At 39.0% G+C, this 19,037-nt stretch overlaps 1 protein-coding gene across 3 annotated transcripts in view; it reads left to right on the top strand.

The window, feature by feature from the left end:
• The window catches only part of LOC131108045 (ankyrin-3-like), a 144,761-nt gene that overhangs the window by 6,366 nt on the left and 119,358 nt on the right, over window positions 1–19,037 (top strand). Inside the window, exon 1 of one of the 3 annotated variants that reach the window (XM_058058764.1) lies at window positions 12,586–12,857. The exons of the other annotated variants lie outside the window; for them this stretch is intronic. Within the exon in view, the coding sequence (XP_057914747.1) occupies window positions 12,840–12,857 (18 nt within the window). The 5' untranslated portion in view covers window positions 12,586–12,839. Of the gene's footprint in view, window positions 1–12,585; window positions 12,858–19,037 lie in introns of those variants that run through there. 3 annotated transcript variants of the gene reach the window in all.

Genomic DNA, 19,037 nt, shown 5'->3' with positions numbered 1-19,037 from the left:
GGCCACCTTGTCCACCTGATGGAGCACATTCTATAAGCAACCAGCTTTCTATAAATAACCACACAGACGAGTTGTCTATATGTGATCAGTACAGTGTGTACCCCGCCTCTCGCCTTGAGTCAGCTGGGATAGGCTCCAGCCTATGCATGGAATGGAATCCTTACTGAATTTGCAGGATCACAAATGTAGCAGGTTTTACTGTACGTACTTGGCAACAATCTGGTAGACTTCTACATTAAGTCTGTTGCAAGTACCCATAAAGCACAATCTGCCCCTCTTAAGGACACGATGTGATCCAAGTCCATTAGGCCTAATGTGAAAAACAAAGGCAACACACACACACACACACACACAGTGTCATCCATCACCGCACATCCAGAGGATGCAATGTGTCATCTCTCTTTGAAGCCACCGTCACAAAACAGCTTCTCCAGACGAGAGATGGACGAGCTCTCGTTAGAAAACGGCACAGAGGCGCGTTGTTAGAGCGCCCCTGTGAAAAATGGAACACCACTGCCTTTTTTTTTTTTTTTTTTTGCACCCACACTGGAGGGGCTGTAAGAGCATGATGCATGCTGGAAACACGTCAGTGAACTCTCCGTGTACATGTTTGTATACAATTTTAATTGCCGGCGCTTGACTAAATGGAACTGGAGCAGTTAGCTAGCTCGTTTTATTCACCGCCTCCATGCATCAGCAGCTAAATGGGACAAACACCAACAGTTGTTATGAGAGAAATGCCATTGCCCCCCAACCCAGCCACTCCTCATTCTCACTAAAAAACAGTAATTGCATTTTGAACATGCATATCGGAGTTATACTGAATTGAAGTACATGGTAATGGTTTAATTTCATTTGAACATGCATCAGATTACAATTGAATGCATCCCATAATCAGTTCACAGTTCCACATGTCCAAAAGGAGTAGGAAGAAACAAAGCTTGGCATGCGTATTACAGCGTATTCTACTGTTTTGCCTTTTTAATTGCATATTACAATATTTTTCCAGGTTCAGAACGTTCTCACGACTGTCCAGTAATTAGCCTTATGGGACATAAATGAAGCCTCTCTTTTTGACAGCAAACTGCAGATTAGCTAACATCTTCAAACCCTCGAGATTCAAACTCGAGTGGGCACACACACACACAAAAAGGGTGAAGAGTGTCCAGCCAATCAACAAAAAAGGCCATACAAAAGCTCTCCATGCACTCTCTCCACTCTTTCCATTCGCCCCGCTCTGCAAATCTCTGCTCTAACTGACCTGCCATCAGCAAGACCAAGTTTTTTTTTTATGTTCTCTTGGCAAGAATGAATCGATATCAGTAAGAGCTCAGCACATTTCAAACGGCTTTCTCTCGTCGTGTAAGAAAACAGTATTAGGTGTGATACACTTCCATGTCCATGTTTAAAAAAAAAAAAAACCCATTGGGGCCTTCACGCTGCAAATTTAACATTGAGGACGTTGACTACATTTTAGACGTGCACCTCAGGAATAGAAAAGCATCGTCCCCAAAGATGGAGCATTATGATTAGGTGTAAATGTTTTTACTGTACGGTGCAAGTGTGGCGCAGGAATTTAGTGTTTCCAGCATGGATGCTCTTGCCTACTTCTTGCTTTCCGCTCCTGCCTGTCATCATTTCACACTTTGAGGTGGGGGGAAATAGAGTGGCACTGTTTAAAAAAAAAAAAAAAAAAAGAAGAATCTTCTCAGGAATTTGGAATCGTCTTTGAGCTTCCTCCGGCTCGTCTTTGTCGCTATGGCAACTGACAAAATGCAAGCGAAAGAGGGACAACAAAAGCTTTTTTTTTTTTGTTATTGGGTGCTAAAAAGAAAGCGGTTTACGGCTGACTGTTTTGTCTGACGACCTTGTTGTGACTGTGGACTCTTTTTGCGGTTCCTAAATCGACGTCAGATAATAAATGGGTTCATACACGGATACCTGGCTGACAATCACAGCTGATTCTAGTATCGGACCCAATGAAATGGAAGTGCTTGTTTCTGGATCATAATATATGAATATTTCCTTCATTCCACACCGGTAACAAGCTTCATGTGGGCTTAGGGCGGTCCCGTGTCTTGACAGACAGCCAATGGGATGAATGGGAATTCTGGCTTTGGCTTTTTTTTGTTCCATAACCCTCAGAATGGTTGTTAGAAGTTCGTTCATTCATTCATTCATTTTCTATCACTTATCCTCACAAGGGTAGCAGGGGGGTGCTGGAGCCTATCCCAGCTGTCTTCTGGCGAGAGGCGGGGTACACCCTGGACTGGTGGCCAGCCAACCACAGGGCACATATAGACAAACAACCATTCACACTCACATTCATACCTATGGACAATTTGGAGTCACCAATTAGCAACTAGCATGTTTTTAGAATGTGCGAGGAAACCGGAGTACCCGGAGAAAACCCACGCATGCACGGGGAGAACATGCAAACTCCACACAGAGATGGCCGAGGGTGGAATTGAACCCTAGTCTCAGATCCAAATGTGAAATTTTTAAATAGTTAATGGTGTTATATTAGTAAATAAATAGTTATTTTCATGTAAAACAACCATTTTTGTGTTGTTTATGCTGGAGCCTATCCCAGCTGTCTTCGGGGCGAGAGGCGGGGTACACCCTGGGCTGGTGGCCAGCCAATCACAGGGCACATATAGACAAACAACCATTCACACTCACATTCATACCAATGGACAATTTGGAATTAACGCCAATTAACCTAGCATGTTTTTGGAGTCACCAATTAGCAACTAGCATGTTTTTGGAATGTGGGAGGAAACCGGAGTACCTGGAGAAAACCCACGCATGCACGGGGAGAACATGCTAACTCTACAATCATTTTCAGTGGGTAGTAAATCTATACTAATAAAAAAGCTATACATGGAGTACTCGTACTTCTAGTAATGTCCCATGAGAAGGTATAATAAAATACTTGGAGTGATTCCCTTTTGTGAGCGACTATGGCCCCCCCAACATCCTTTCCACCCCACGTAGAACCATTGAGAGCTAGCCCTGAATGAGGACTGAAAGGTATTATTTAGTTTTAAATTGAATTTAGTGCCTCATTACATCAGCTGTTTGCACAGTCAACGTCATGAATGGAAACGTCCAAGTCGAGCAGCAATAACATCTTTAATCGAGAACGCCCCCCCCCCCCCCCCGCTCGTTAAAAATCAATGACCAATGGAGAAAAGACAGACAATTAACCGTCACCGGCGGCACCATGAGACTAGAATCGGAGAATCTGCCTGGAAAGCCCAAGACTCCACATCAAACCTCGCCTGTCTGACTCCATTCCCCGTCAACGATGAGAAAGGAACGGGGTAATGGAGCTACGACTGAAACGAGGTGAATGTTTTTTTGGGTTTTTTTTTTTTGCAGTAGCAGGAAGGATGATTTCATAAAGTTACATAACACTGTGAAATGTGTCGGCAGTCACAAGAGGGAATGGAGAACTCTAACGTTTCACTTTGCTCACATTGGCATCTACACCCATCTACTCTGCTGCTTCACATCTCTCAGTCTCTAATGGGGATCCTGCTGCATACCGCTCTCTACTTCCTGCCTGGCTTTGACAAGATTCAGCCTTTCATCTACACCCCCACCACCAAAAAAACATCATGGCTGAGGGGATGTCGCCTCAGGGCGAACGTTAAAAAAAAACAAAAACTGCGAGTGGTTAACACGCAGGTCTCACAGCTAGAAAACCCGAGTTCAATTCCACCCTCGGTCGTCTCTGTGTGGAGTTTGCATGTTCTCCCCGTGCATGCGTGGGTTTTCTCTGGGTACTCCGGTTTCCTCCCACATTCCAAAAACATGCTAGGTTAATTAGCGACTCCAAATTGTTCATAGGTATGAATGTGAGTGTGAATGGTTGTTTGTCTATATGTGCCCTGTGATTGGCTGGCCACCAGTCCAGGGTGTACCCCGCCTCTCGCCTGAAGACAGCTGGGATAGGCTCCAGCACCCCCTGCGACCCTCGTTAGGATAAGCAGTAGAAAACGAACGAATGAATTATCGTTTTACTCAGTAATGTTAGCATTCGGCTTTCCTAATGCTAATGTGTAAGTTTTCATGTAATGTGAGTGTAAAGCTGACTGTAGGGGTGTTAGTGTTTGTCTAGAGGGCTCTAATAGTGGTAAAAATCGTATTGTAGATAACTTTTCTATGCTATTCTATGCTATACTCCGGTTTCCTCACACATTCCAAAAACATGCTAGGTTAATTGGCGACTCCAAATTGTTCATAGGTATGAATGTGAGTGTGAATGGTTGTTTGTCTATATGTGCCCTGTGATTGGCTGGCCACCAGTCCAGCCTCTCCCCTGAAGACAGCTGGGATAGGCTCCATCACCCCCTGCGACCCTCATGAGGATAAGCGGTAGAAAATGAATAAATGAATGTTGTCCAAACTGTACATTGACTACTCTAAAGTTTCATTTCTACAGTATTGTCCCATGGGAAGTATTACTGTCATAAAATGTGAGAGATGCGAGATAGAAAATAATCGTTTGTACATCAAGATGAAACGACTTTATGGCTTTTTCCCGTCTCTAATAATCCCTCTTTTATTCCGGAGGTAGTAATGTTGCCTTATGGAACTCTGTGCAGATTATCAGCAGCTTGACAGCTCCAATTAGCCGCTTTAAAAAAGATGAGCATGAATCATCCCTGCTTTCCCATCTCATCCTCAAATCCCTCATTCAACACTTCTTAGGAAGCCTCGTCGAAGCGTAAAACGGAAAGACCGAGACACTTCCTGACCAGCGGCTCTTTTAATCTCGTGATTTTCTCCTCCCTTTTCTAGTTAAGGTGTTAATTTCACGAGGCCATCACAAGTCACGTCAACTGGGCCGGGCCCCGCGTGTGTACTCGCATCTCTTGGAGCGCCGCGCCCGGCGGATTACACAGCGGCAAGGCGGCGTGGGGTCAATACTAATACTGTTTTCATCCGCCCCCGACTGTGGCTCTGCTGGCTAAACAGACAATTAGCTGCCACTTTCACTTAGGGGACGACACTTTCTCGGAAAAAGGCTTTTTGGCTCGCAGGAAGAACGTCATGTTGTTTCTTTGTGAGGATGCTTGAAAACACATTTGGAATGTTGATTCATTCCGCACATCTCGGAGAGAAAGGAGAAACGCCGTTTCATCTTAATGCTAGACAGGAAATGGATTTTTCGAAGTCAGAAAGCAGGCATAAGTGATCCACCCATTTGCAAATATGGCAATTCATATTCTGGAGTGGTTATTAAAAAGCTGTTTTTTATTAGAAACCAATCATTCATTCAATTCAGTCATTTGCTTTTTAGGAAAATATGTATTTTTTTTGCCTGTTGTCAGAATTTTGTATAATTTTCTAAAATGTGTAGTTAATTAATAAAAAAAATAGATTTTGAGGAAAATATGTATTTTTTTTTTGCCTGTTGTCAGAATTTTGTATAATTTTCAAAAAATTGTAGTTAATTAAAAAAATAGCTTTTTAGGAAAATATGTATTTTATTTGCCTGTTGTCAGAATTTTGTATAATTTTCTAAAATTTGTAGTTAATTAATAAAAAAAAATAGCGTTTTAGGAAAATATGTATTTTTTTGCCTGTTGTCAGAATTTTGTATAATTTTCTAAAAATTGTAGTTAATTAATTTTAAAAAATTGCTTTTTAGGAAAATATGTATGTTTTTTGCCTGTTGTCAGAATTTTGTATAATTTTCTAAAAGTTGTAGTTAATTAGTAAAAAAAAAAAAAAATTATATCACTTCCTCATTTAGGAACACAGCTGAGGATGCCAATCAATCACAGGACACATCCATCGCCGCATTGCGCTTCGAATTTTGCAAAGTTTACCCCCCGAAAAATTCAGGAATAAATTATGCTGTTCTGTGTTTGAATATATTAAATATTAAATATAAATATTAGGCATTAGAAGACAAATTCAAATTTTGACATGCAGTATTGCTTGCTGATCAAACATAATTTTATTGCAGGTTTGAATTATTTTACAACATGCGCAATAATCATAATAGTCATAACCATAATCATATTTGTAAAATCATAATCATAATAATATACGGCGGTCGAGTGGTTAGCATGCAGACCTCACAGCTTGGAGACCCGACCGGAGTGTGAATGGTTGTTTGTCTATATGTGCCCTGTGATTGGCTGGCCACCAGTCCAGGGTGTACCCCGCCTCTCGCCCAAAGACAGCTGGGATAGGCTCCAGCACCCCCGCAACCCTTGTGAGGAAAAAGCGGTAGAAAATGAATAAATAATATAATCATAATAATACAGGCTACTGCAGTCATAATTCAGCTAAAACTCAACTCTGAATCCCTGACATCACTTCCTGTCCCCCATACAACCGAAATACATTTAATGCACATGCATGAGTTATATTTCTGTCTTAAATTATCATATTATAGCAATTATATTGGGTAATTTGAGTATAAAGGTGACTATAGGGGTGTTATTTTATGCCCAGAGGGCTCTAATAATGTTAAGCGTTGCATTTAGAAGGTCGTAAACAGGTTTTGTATGCCATAACTATGATTTTATTCTTTGGACAATTTCGTCTCAAATGAGCCAAATTAGCATATTAGCATGGCGGTTTGGAGGCGGAGCCATCCTGTATAGTTCACCCTTCCCTGCTGGCATTTCTAGCACATCATGTCTGTTGTAGCAAGGTGGTGTCTTACTGGAAGACTTTGTTTTTTTTTTTGTTTTTTTTTTTTACAATTTCCGTCCAACTTGAATGCAAAATGGTGTCCTTTTTTGTTCATTGTTGGATTTTAGCATTTCTCTGAATTTTAAGTATCCGAAAAGTCAAATACCAAAGTTGAACAAAGCATCTCTTCTTAGTGGAAGGTCGGGTCGTTGGAGTTTGAACACTTTATTACTAACAGTAAACGCCTGACTTTAGGATGTCTTTACTTCCTGTTATCGTCCGCTCCTTTCATATCGATCTCTTTGTGTCTCGCTCGGCGATCGATACGCAATTATGATGTTTGAAAGAAGTCGAAGAAGATGTCTTGGCGCTTTAGTCCTGCAAGACGTGTTCACACCGTTTCTCCTCTCAGTCCGGCATGCTGTTAATTACTGCATGGAAGCTTCCAGAAGCACATAGAAGCGGGCCGTGCTCAACGGCATTATAAATCACAACAGTGGAGAGACACACTTGGCCGACCAGACCCACTCAATCGCTCTGTGTCTTCACGAGCAGAATGTCTCCATTGTTTAATGACTGCCGAGGGAGGAAATGGTTTCCCTTTGTTCCCCTTGCAACTCCATTACCGTCTCTACGGGCGTGCGCTTCTGTAGCGCGCTGACAAGACTTTCTCATCAGAGTGAAATCTGTCAACATTTTGTCTGCCCACTCGCTTTTATGTAACACCTTCCTGTGTGACCCTTTTTAATGATTCACACATGTGGACTAAATTATTCCACTCTGCTCTTTTTAGGGACTTTACTGCACAAACATCAGTCACATATCTTCGTGTCTTGTAGGGCTTTGATAAGTCAAAGATCATCTCTATAGTAGAAGAGCTCTGCTGTTTTTAAGGGCCGACTGCAAAAATGCTAGTCAAAGATCATCTATACGACAGGAGAGCTCACTGTTCTTAATGATAAAAAAAAATGCAAATTAATAAAAAATATCAAATTATTTAGGGGGGCTTAAGAACATTTTAGGGGGACTGAAGCCCCCCTAAAATAACCTAAAAATAACCCTGCTTTTGGCCTATTGTATGAAATTTGTCAGATATTTTTTTTTGTAAAAAAATAAAATTAAATAAATGGAAAAAAATCAATAAAAAAATTTAAAATTATTTAGGGGCGCTTAATAACATTTTAGGGGGACCAAAGTGCCCCTAAAATAACCTAAAAATAACCCTGCTTTTGCCCTATTATATGAAATTTGTCAGAGATTTTTTTTGTAAAAAAAAATCTATAGGAAAAAAAAAATAAAAATACAAATTATTTAGGGGGGCTTTAGAACATTTTAGGGGGCCTGAAGCTCCCCCTAAAATAACCTAAAAATAACCCTGCTTTTGCCCTATTATATGAAATTTGCCAGACATTTTTTTGCAAAAAAAAAAAAAAATCTATCGAAAAAAAAAATCAATAAATATCAAATTATTTAGGGGGGCTTAAGAACATTTTAGGGGGAACGAATCCCCCTAAAATAACCTAAAAAATAGCCCTGCTTTTGCTCTATTATATGAAATTTGTCAGAGATTTTTTTTGTAAAAAAAAATCTATAGGAAAAAAAAAATAAAAATACAAATTATTTAGGGGAGCTTAAGAACATTTTTAAAATAACCTAAAAATAACCCGGCTTTTGCCCTATTGTATGATATTTGTCAGAATTTTTTTTTGTTAAAAAAAAAATCTATAGAAAAAAAAATCAATAAAAAATATCAAATTATTTAGGGGGGCTTAAGAACATTTTAGGGGGACTGAAGCCCCCCTAAAATAACCTAAAAATAACCCTGCTTTTGGCCTATTGTATGAAATTTGTCAGATATTTTTTTTTGTAAAAAAATAAAATTAAATAAATGGAAAAAAATCAATAAAAAAATTTAAAATTATTTAGGGGCGCTTAATAACATTTTAGGGGGACCAAAGTGCCCCTAAAATAACCTAAAAATAACCCTGCTTTTGCCCTATTATATGAAATTTGTCAGAGATTTTTTTTGTAAAAAAAATCTATAGGAAAAAAAAAAAAAATACAAATTATTTAGGGGGGCTTTAGAACATTTTAGGGGGCCTGAAGCTCCCCCTAAAATAACCTAAAAATAACCCTGCTTTTGCCCTATTATATGAAATTTGCCAGACATTTTTTTTGCAAAAAAAAAAATCTATAGAAAAAAAAAATCAATAAATATCAAATTATTTAGGGGGAGCTTAAGAACATTTTAGGGGGACTGAAGCCCCCCTAAAATAACCTAGAAATAACCCTGCTTTTGCCCTATTATGTATATGAAATTTGCCAGAGATTTTTTTTTTGGTAAAAAAAAAAAAAAAATTCTAAAAAAAAAATATATATTTTTTGTAAAAAAAAAAAAATCAAATTATTTAGGGGGCTGAAGCTTCCCTCAAATAGGCCTAATGATCCACTGGCCGAGATTTTTGCAGTTTTTTGCGGGGTGAAAGATAAGACTTACATGTTGCTTTACAAAATATCAAAAATGACTTTTTGCCCGTCGTTAGAAAAAGTTTGGAACACGGACCTGGATGCAAGTCATCAAGTCCTGCGTGTGTTTGGCTAATTGCTGGCGGACGAGGCCATCCTAGAAAGTGTTCCTCAGCTGGGGGAATTCGACTTGGCGTGTTCTCTCTCTACTGGCTGAACTCATGAACCATCTGGGACACGTAGTAAGCAAGAAGACATACCGGGTGAGGCCAGAGATCTCGGCGGTGATTTATTCATGAAGCCAAGAAGTGAGGGAAGCCACTTCCTGTCCTCCTCAGCTCTGCCTGCACTCTCCATCCCACTATCCTGCCCACATCCTTCCTCCTGACTTATCCTTTTTTTTCTTTACAATCCTGCCTCTCGATGCATCCTCCCTCCATTATTCCAACGCAGCTTTCCTTCCTACTCATCATTCTTGAATGGTGCGTTCGCTGCCTTCCGCACACTCTCCTCATTAGCGGCCTCACACCCTCACAGCTGGGGGTTGTCACACTGCACCACTGTTAGCTTTAAACCACACCCGCCTCACGCATGCTGGTCAAACACACACGCACACACACACACGTACCCAGCAGCCGGCGGCCATGCTACTTTTGCATGCCGGCTTGTTTATGTCACTTCATTACAACATTAACAAACATTGCGACGTAGTTGTGATAGTTCAATAAATGGATGCTTGCTAGATTGTGAATATTCATAATTCAACAGAAGGCTTCTAATAGGAGGCAATGCAAAGGGAATTGGTCTGTTCTAGGGTCAAACTGGCACCCTCATACTGCCTTTTCCATTGGTTTGGAACAGGGCATATGCTAAAAATATTGTTTTTTAAATTAAAACAGCAAAAATAGAAAAATCAACAGTAATTTTACACAAATAAAGTAAAAAAAAATCAAGTCAAAATATATTATATATATATATATATATATATATATATATTAATATATTAATATATATATGTCATCGTATGGTCATATCACCTCGTACTTTGGTACTTGACAAAAAAATATAATTATTCATTCATTCATTCATTTTCTACTGCTTTTTCCTCACGAGGGTCGCGTGGGGTGCTGGAGCCTATCCTAGCTGTCTTCAGGCGAGAGGCGGGGTACACCCTGGACTGGTGGCCAGCCAATCACAGGGCACATATAGACAAACAACCATTCACACTCACATTCATACCTATGGACAATTTGGAGTCGCCAATTAACCTAGCATGTTTTTGGAATGTGGGAGGAAACCGGAGTACCCGGAGAAGACCCACGCATGCACGGGGAGAACATGCAAACTCCACACAGAGATGGCCGTGGGTGGAATTGAACCCTGGTCTCTTAGCACTAACCACTGGACCGCTGTTCCGCCAAAAATATAATTAAATAAAATTAAAAAATTAAAAATACTATATTAAACTATATTATGAAAGCAGGAAGTGAACAAATGTAACAGTTACTGATTGTAAAAGTACCAGATGGAGGGGTAGGATTTAATAAGCTTTGCTTCTTCCTACTCCTTTTAGACATGTGGAACTGTGAACTGATTATGTGATGCATTCAATTGTAATCTGATGCATGTTCAAACGAAATTAAACCATTACCATTACTGAGGTGAGACTGGACGAGGGCATCCATTGGGGCAGAGCTCCAGCTGCCCCATTTGTCACCAGCACCTCTTGAAATAGTCACAGACGTTCCAAGCAAGCACAGCATTGAGCACATTTTATTTTATTATTTAGCAATCATCCATTCACGCTGTACGTGTTTGTGAATAATATAAAAAAAAAAAAAAAAGTTGTAGCCGCCGTCTGACCTCCTTTTTGAGACTCCGCCCGCTTGCACCAGCCTCGCTCGTTCGTTCGTTCGCTCGCTGGCTGCCGGTCGGCTTGTTTTCTGGTGTCCTCCTCAGAGTGTTGGCATGGAGCTGTGAAAACCTGAAGGAGGGTGGAATTTTTGACAGAGAAGGAGCAGCAGACATGAGAGCAGACATTTTCGAGGGGCGGCCATGTCTTTTACATCATCGTGTGCTGATGCTCTGTTTGCATTCAAAACAATATTAGACTCTGCAGGCACACTAACAAGGACTCCTGTGTGTGTGTGTGTGTGTGCAAATACTTCCATGCTGTTCAAATACTGCATTCACACTACTCTATTTCAGTTAATACTAACTCTCTCCTTAAGAAATATATATAGATTTCTTCCTTTTAATTTTTTATAATGGGATGCACAGCTGTCGAGTGGTTAGCGTGCAGACCTCACAGCGAGGAGACACAAGTTCAATCCCACCCTCGGCCATCTCTGTGTGGAGTTTGCATGTTCTCCCCGTGCATGTGTGGGTTTTCTCCGGGTACTCCGGTTTCCTCCCACATTCCAAAAACATGCTAAGTTAATTAGCGACTCCAAATTGTCCATAGGTATGAATGTGAGTGTGAATGGTTGTTTGTCTATATGTGCCCTGTGATTGGCTGGCCACCAGTCCAGTGTGTACTTCGCCTCTAATTCCTTATAATTCAATTTTTGACCTTTTTACATTTATTTTACCAACATAGTGTGTACTTTTGTGACAGTAAATACAATTTCGGTTAATTGAATGCCACAATACTTACATTTATTGAGGCATTACATCATCGGCCTGTGTTTGTGGTTAAGGAAGACATAATTAATTGGTAATGGTAATGGTTTAATTTCATTTGAACATGCATCAGATTACAATTGAATGCATCACATAATCAGTTCACAGTTCCACATGTCCAAAAGGAGTAGGAAGAAGCAAAGCTTATTAAATCCTACCCCTCCATCTGGTACTTTTACAATCAGTAACTGTTACATTTGTTCACTTCCTGCTTTCCATAATACAGTTTAAGGTTTTTTTTTTTTGTTTTTTTTTATTTTTATAATGCACCTCATACCGAAGTACAAGGTGATATGAGCATCCAATGACATAATGGGTACCATAGTAAGTGTCAATATAGTGATATATATAGCACATCATGTGCTATTATAGATATTATATATTTAGATATGCCTGACTACTGACTTACATTTGTTCACTTCCTGCTTTCCTAATATAATTAAAGTTTTTCAATTTTTTTTAAATTTATTTTATAAATTTTTCATTTTTTTAATTTTTTATTTTTTTAATTTAATTGATTTTTTTGTCACGTATCAAAGTACGAGGTGATATGGCCATCCAATGACATAATGGGTACCATAGTAAGTGTCAATATAGTGATATATATAGCACATCATGACTGGTTCAAGACTCTTCAAAATGTGTGGACTCAAGTCAAGCAATGAGGTGGAAACATGTTTGAATCCAAATTGAACCCTAAATACTCAAGCTCAACCCCCCCCCCCCCCCCCCCCCGTTGTTCCGGTACACAATGCCGTGCATCCCGCTCCATTGTCTGTAAGGTTGTGTCCTCCTTTCCAGCTCTGTGAGGCTCATTTGTTGATCTCCTAACTAGATTAGCACTTGTCTGATTAACCGCCTGCAAACCGCTGCTGTGGTTGCGGGCTGGGAAAGCGTGTTGTGTTCTGTCTGGCTGTGTCGTCGTCGTTGTCGTGGTCATTGTTTGCTGCCGGGCTTGCTGGGATGTCATTGATGCAACTCTCCCTCTCTCTGGAGCCCCATTGGCTGCAGACGGCGGCGAGGGAGTGAGGATGCAAAGAGTTGAGAAGGTGAGATGGAAAGTGTGGACGCATGGAACTTTGGTGTAGTGTATAAACATGTGTGTTGTTTGCCATTTGGGAAGTTAATATCACGTACAATAATGTGTATTTTTGTTCTTATTATGGTGACCTTTGACATTTACTTTCTCAACTAGAGAAAGTACCATCTGATTTTTAGTTGAATAGATTAATTTTCTCACTATGTTTTTCCCCACAGTGTAATAATAGTATTCATTCATTCATTCATTTTCTACCGCTTATCCTCACGAGGGTCGCGGGGGTGCTGGAGCCTATCCCAGCTGTCTTCGGGCGAGAGACGGGGTACACCCTGGACTGGTGGCCAGCCAATCACAGGGCACATATTAGTAAATAAATAGTTATTTTCATGTAAAACAACCATTTTTGTGTTGTTTATGCTGGAGCCTATCCCAGAGAAAACCCACGCAAGCATGGGTAGAACACACAAACTCCACACAGAGAAAGCCGAGGGTGGAATTGAACCCGGTCTCAGTTCCAAATGTTCTTTCATTCATTCATTCATTTTCTCCCGCTTTTCCTCATGAGGGTCGCAGGGGGTGCTGGAGCCTATCCCAGCTGTCTTCAGGCGAGAGAGCGGGGTACACCCTGGACTGGTCGCCAGCCAATCACAGGGCACATATAGACAAACAACCATTCACACTCACATTCATACCTATGGACAATTTGGAGTCGCTAATTAACCTAGCATGTTTTTGGAATGTGGGAGGAAACCGGAGTACCCGGAGAAAACCCACGCAAGTACGGGGAGAACATGCAAACTCCACACAGAGATGACCGAGGGTGGAATTGAACCCTGGTCTCAGTTCCAAATGTGACATTTGTAAATAGTTAATGGTGTTATATTAGTAAATAAATAGTTATTTTCATGTAAAACAACCATTTTTGTGTTGTTTATGCTGGAGCCTATCCCAGAGAGAACCCATGCAAGCACGGGTAGAACATGCAAACTCCACACAGAGATGACCGAGGGTGGAATTGAACCCGGGTCTCAGTTCCAAATGTGACATTTGTAAATAGTTAATGGTGTTATATTAGTAAATAAATAGTTATTTTCATGTAAAACAACCATTTTTGTGTTGGTTATGCTGGAGCCTATCCCAGCTGTCTTCAGGCGAGAGAGCAGGGTAAACCCTGGACTGGTGGCCAGCCAATCACAGGGCACAAAGAAAACCCACGCAAGCACGGGTAGAACATGCAAACTCCACACAGAGATGGCCAAGGCTGGGATTGAACTTGGGTCGCCTAGCTGTGAGGTCTGTGCACTCACCACTCAACCACCGTGCAGCCTTTTATCCCAGTGGATAATAATAGTAGTAATAATAAAAATAGTGAAAAATAACGATGTCTGACGTTATTGTCATGTAATTCTACACATCCAGAAAGGTGGTCCAGTGTTGCCATGGCAACAACATTGATGCTATTTTCCCCCCTGACATGCTTTTTAATAACCCAATATGAATTATAAAGGAGCCTATGTCCCTGGAGGCTTTGCTTTTACCCCTTTGACCTGTCCCCTTTTCAATGTGGCCCCTGCCTGAGCGGCCATGACAGGTTGAGCTCCGGGGACCAGAAGGTGAGGATTCGCTCTTGAGAGGGACACGTGTTGTTTGGAGACACACAGATCCACGCATGGTTGGACTAATGTGCCCGCGGGTGCTGAAAGTTAGGTCCTGGGTACACTGGGATGAGAGCGGCGTCGCTGGTGGGGGTGGATGGGGAAGGACGGGGAGGGGGGGCTAAATGTACATCTGTGGCCTTTGCCGCACTTCTCCAGACTCCATCCAATCACAGCGGCCATCAAGCGGAGTGGCATATCAGGAAATGATGTGAGACCGCGGGCCCCATCTGTTAAGGCAGAGCAGTGGTGGGATGCCGGGGGGGGGGGGTGAAATGTGTGGGAGGGGGGAAAAAGCCAATAGCTTATCAAACTTGGCAAGATCTCCCAGCTTTGTGGCTCACAGGCTTCCTTCCTTTCTGTCTGTCTGTGTTGTTGTGTTCAGCGATGGAGCGCATGATAGCCTTTGTTTGTGTGTGTGTGTGTGTGTGTGTGTGTGTGTGATGTCACCTTATCGCACTGACTGACGGACGTGTGGATTTCTGAGCTACCCCAGGAGACGACGTTAAATGTTAATGGAAATAGTGGTCCAGCTTTTTCTTTATTATTATTATATGATGGATGGGCAGTGACGGGACTGCCCTTCTCTGGGTTATATCAAAATTAGGACACCCCCTTGACAGTTAAATGACATTTCGGTTGGACAGGAAGTGAGGTAACGGCCCCAACAGTAGCTTTTGTTGTTGTTATTCTGCCTGTTTGGAGATCATTTTAGCCTCATCAAGTACGTTGCTTGTATCGCTGAACAATTACTGACACCTAGTGGCCAATGTGGAATACTACATTCACAATTACAATGCTTTTTCAATGCCTTTTATTTTTGTATTTTTAGTTCATTCAGCCATATGTAAAATTTTTTACAATTAATAATAGTCCAGCGATCATGTGTTTGTTCATTATGCTCTAATAATGATATTTAGAAAGTCATAATCAGGTTTTCTATGAGGTAACTATGTAAATATTATTTTTATTGACTATAGGGGTGTTATTTCATGTCTACAGTGCTCTAATAATGGTATTTAGAAAGTCATAATCAGGAGGTAACTATGTAAATGTTATTTTTATTGACTGTAGGGGTGTTATTCCATGTCTACAGTGCTCTAATAATGGTATTTAGAAAGTCATAATCAGGAGGTAACTATGTAAATGTTATTTTTATTGACTATTGGGGTGTTATTTCATGTCTACAGTGCTCTAATAATGGTATTTAGAAAGTCATAATCAGGTTTTCTATGCTGTAACTATGTAAATATTATTTTTATTGACTATAGGGGTGTTATTTCATGTCTACAGTGCTCTAATAATGGTATTTAGAAAGTCATAATCAAATTTTCTATGCGGTAACCATGTAAATATTATTTTTATTGACTATAGGGGTGTTATTTCATGTCTACAGTGCTCTAATAATGGTATTTAGAAAGTCATAATCAGGTTTTCTATGCGGTAATTATGTAAATATTATTTTATTGACTATAGGGGTGTTATTTCATGTCTACAGTGCTCTAATAATGGTATTTAGAAATTATTATCAGGTTTTCTATGTGGTAACTATGTAAATATTATTTTTATTGACTATAGGGGTGTTATTTCATGTCTACAGTGCTCTAATAATGGTATTTAGAAAGTTATAATCAGGTTTTCTATGAGGTAACTGTGAATATTATTTGTATTTACTATAGGGATGTTATTTCATGTCTACAGTGCTCTAATAATGGTATTTAGAAAGTCATAATCAGGTTTTCTATGCGGTAACTATGTAAATATTATTTTTATTGACTATAGGGGTGTTATTTCATGTCTACGGTGCTCTAAAAATGGTGTTTAGAAAGTCATAATCAGGTTTTCTATGCGGTAACTACGTAAATATTATTTTTATTGACTATAGGGGTGTTATTTCATGTCTACAGTGCTCTAATAATGGTATTTCATGTATTTGTTAATTAGTTTTTTCAGAACTGCGATAAAGTGAGGACACAATGTATGCAATTTATGTCCAATATGTATTTATTAGACAAATGATCATTGACTTATGGCCCATGACTATGGCCAGTGACATTTTTGACAAATTTCTATGCTTTTGCGTCCAGCAGTTGAGGAGTAGAAGGGTTACTTTGACATTTACAGTCCCCCGTCTAACCTTGCTGTGCGTCGCGATGCGTGTGAGTTGCCATCGATGCGAAGAAACGAACCCGCATGGGACTCATTTCCATCGCCTGCACAATTAGCTCATTTGCATCCAATTAGGCAATCACGTGTAACCTTTGGTGCTCCGTAATTTGCACATCAGGTGGTGGGATTCTTCTCCACCACTCCATCACACCATGTTTCATCAATAAATCAATCAATCAATCAATCAGGGTTTGTGTGAGACCTGCCAACATTTTGGACAAGTCTGTGCTTTGATTTGACTATTGGTGGGGGCCATGTTTACAATTTTCTAAAAATGCTAAAAGATGTTATAAAGTCGTTCTTCGCTACATCGCAGTTTGAACATCACACCCTTGCTGTAGTGCAGTTTTTAAAAAAAAAACAAACTATATTACTATACTAGTACTATGCTATAGGGACTATAGGGGTGTTATTTCATGTCTACAGTGCTCTAATAATGGTGTTTAGAAAGTCATAATTAGGTTTTCTATGAGGTAACTATGTAAATATTATGTTTATTGTCTATAGGGGTGTTATTTCATGTCTACAGTGCTCTAATAATGGTATATAGAAAGTCATAATCAGGTTTTTTATGTGGTAACTATGTAAATATTATTTGTATTTACTATAGGGGTGTTATTTCATGTTTACAGTGCTCTAAAAATGGTATTTAGAAAGTCATAATCAGGTTTTCAATGCGGTAACTATGTACATATTATTTTTATTGACTATAGGGGTGTTATTTCATGTCTACAGTGCTCTAATAATGGTATATAGAAAGTCATAATCAGGTTTTTGTTATGCAGTAACTAATATTATTTTTATTAATAGAGAAATGTAATTAAATTCACTTATTGCCGTCGGGTCTAAAACCAATAAACCGCAATAGATGAGGGACTGTATATATAATATAGCAACAAGTGGCAAAATCAACAAAATTGTACATTGCTATATCGCTATTTAGTATTTTTTCATAGAAAAACGCCACAGGCAATAAATACACTTAATGATTTTCCACTATAAAAAAAAGCTGCTGACAATACTTGATGTTCCTTTTGAATATAATTTTTTAAGTACAACTTTTCGGTGCGTGTCAGCCCTTGTAGTGATAATTGTTACATGCCCTCCGAGTACTGTTCACAATGTTGTGAAATCAAGCGCGGCACACACACACCAAAACAGCCTCAAGTGTGTTGGCAGAACCTTTAGGGTCATAAATAGTGGCTTCTGTTAATGAATACTTTCCAGTGACAGCTATAAAGTATCCATTGGCGGGCTGGAAATGTATCCGTGCATTCTGAATAATATACAAACTATAAATTACGAGTGTCTTAAACTTTTTTTTTTTTTCCACTGGGGTGCCGTGTATAGAAAAATGGGTCACTTAGGTATTATTCACATTTCAATTCACTGAAAAATAGTAAATATTTATGGTATCTTTTCACAAAAAGATGGTTTTCTCTCTTTTTTTACTGCAGACTACTAAAGAACGTAAAAAGGCTGAAAAATCGTCGAAAATGGCCGCTACTGAAGGGGTTGTTTTTGAATAAATACAGTAGAAAATAAAATAATAATAAAACAAAATAATAATTCATTCATTCATTAATGAATTATTTTTTTTAATTATTATTAAAAAATAATTATTAAAAAAATACTACTCATTCTTTAACTTCATGATTAGTATTTTTACTATTATTGCGGCAAATAAATTGGCTTTATTTAAAGATTTTGTGAGCTTATGTATGTGAAATATCAAAACAAATATTATTTTTATTGACTATAGGGGTGTTATTTCATGTCTACAGTGCTCTAATAATGGTATATTGAAAGTCATAATCAGGTTTTCTATGTGGTAACTATGTAAATATTATTTTTATTGACTATAGGGGTGTTATTTCATGTCTACAGTGCTCTAATAATGGTATTTACAAAGTCATAATCAGGTTTTCTATGCGGTAACTATGTAAATCTTATTTTTATTAACTATAGGGGTGTTATTTCATGTCTACAGTGCTCTAGTAAAGGTATTTAGAAAGTCATAATCTGGTTTTCGATGCGGTACCTATGTAAATATTATTTTTATTGACTATAGGGGTGTTTTTGAATAAATACAGTAGAAAATAAAATAATAATAAAACAAAATAATAATTAATTCATTCATTAATGAATTATTTTTTTTAATTATTATTAAAAAATAATTATTAAAAAAATACTACTCATTCTTTAACTTCATGATTAGTATTTTTACTATTATTGCGGCAAATAAATTGGCTTTATTTAAAGATTTTGTGAGCTTATGTATGTGAAATATCAAAACGTGTTTTAATATATCAGTACACAACCTCGGAGGCATACTTTGACACCCCCGACTTATACTGTAAGACATA

The sequence above is a fragment of the Doryrhamphus excisus genome, chromosome 20 (assembly GCF_030265055.1).
Source record: "Doryrhamphus excisus isolate RoL2022-K1 chromosome 20, RoL_Dexc_1.0, whole genome shotgun sequence".
NCBI classification, from domain to species: Eukaryota; Metazoa; Chordata; class Actinopteri; order Syngnathiformes; family Syngnathidae; genus Doryrhamphus; species Doryrhamphus excisus.
Note: the sequence above shows the minus strand (reverse complement) of the source record. Positions and strands in the feature narration are given on the sequence as shown.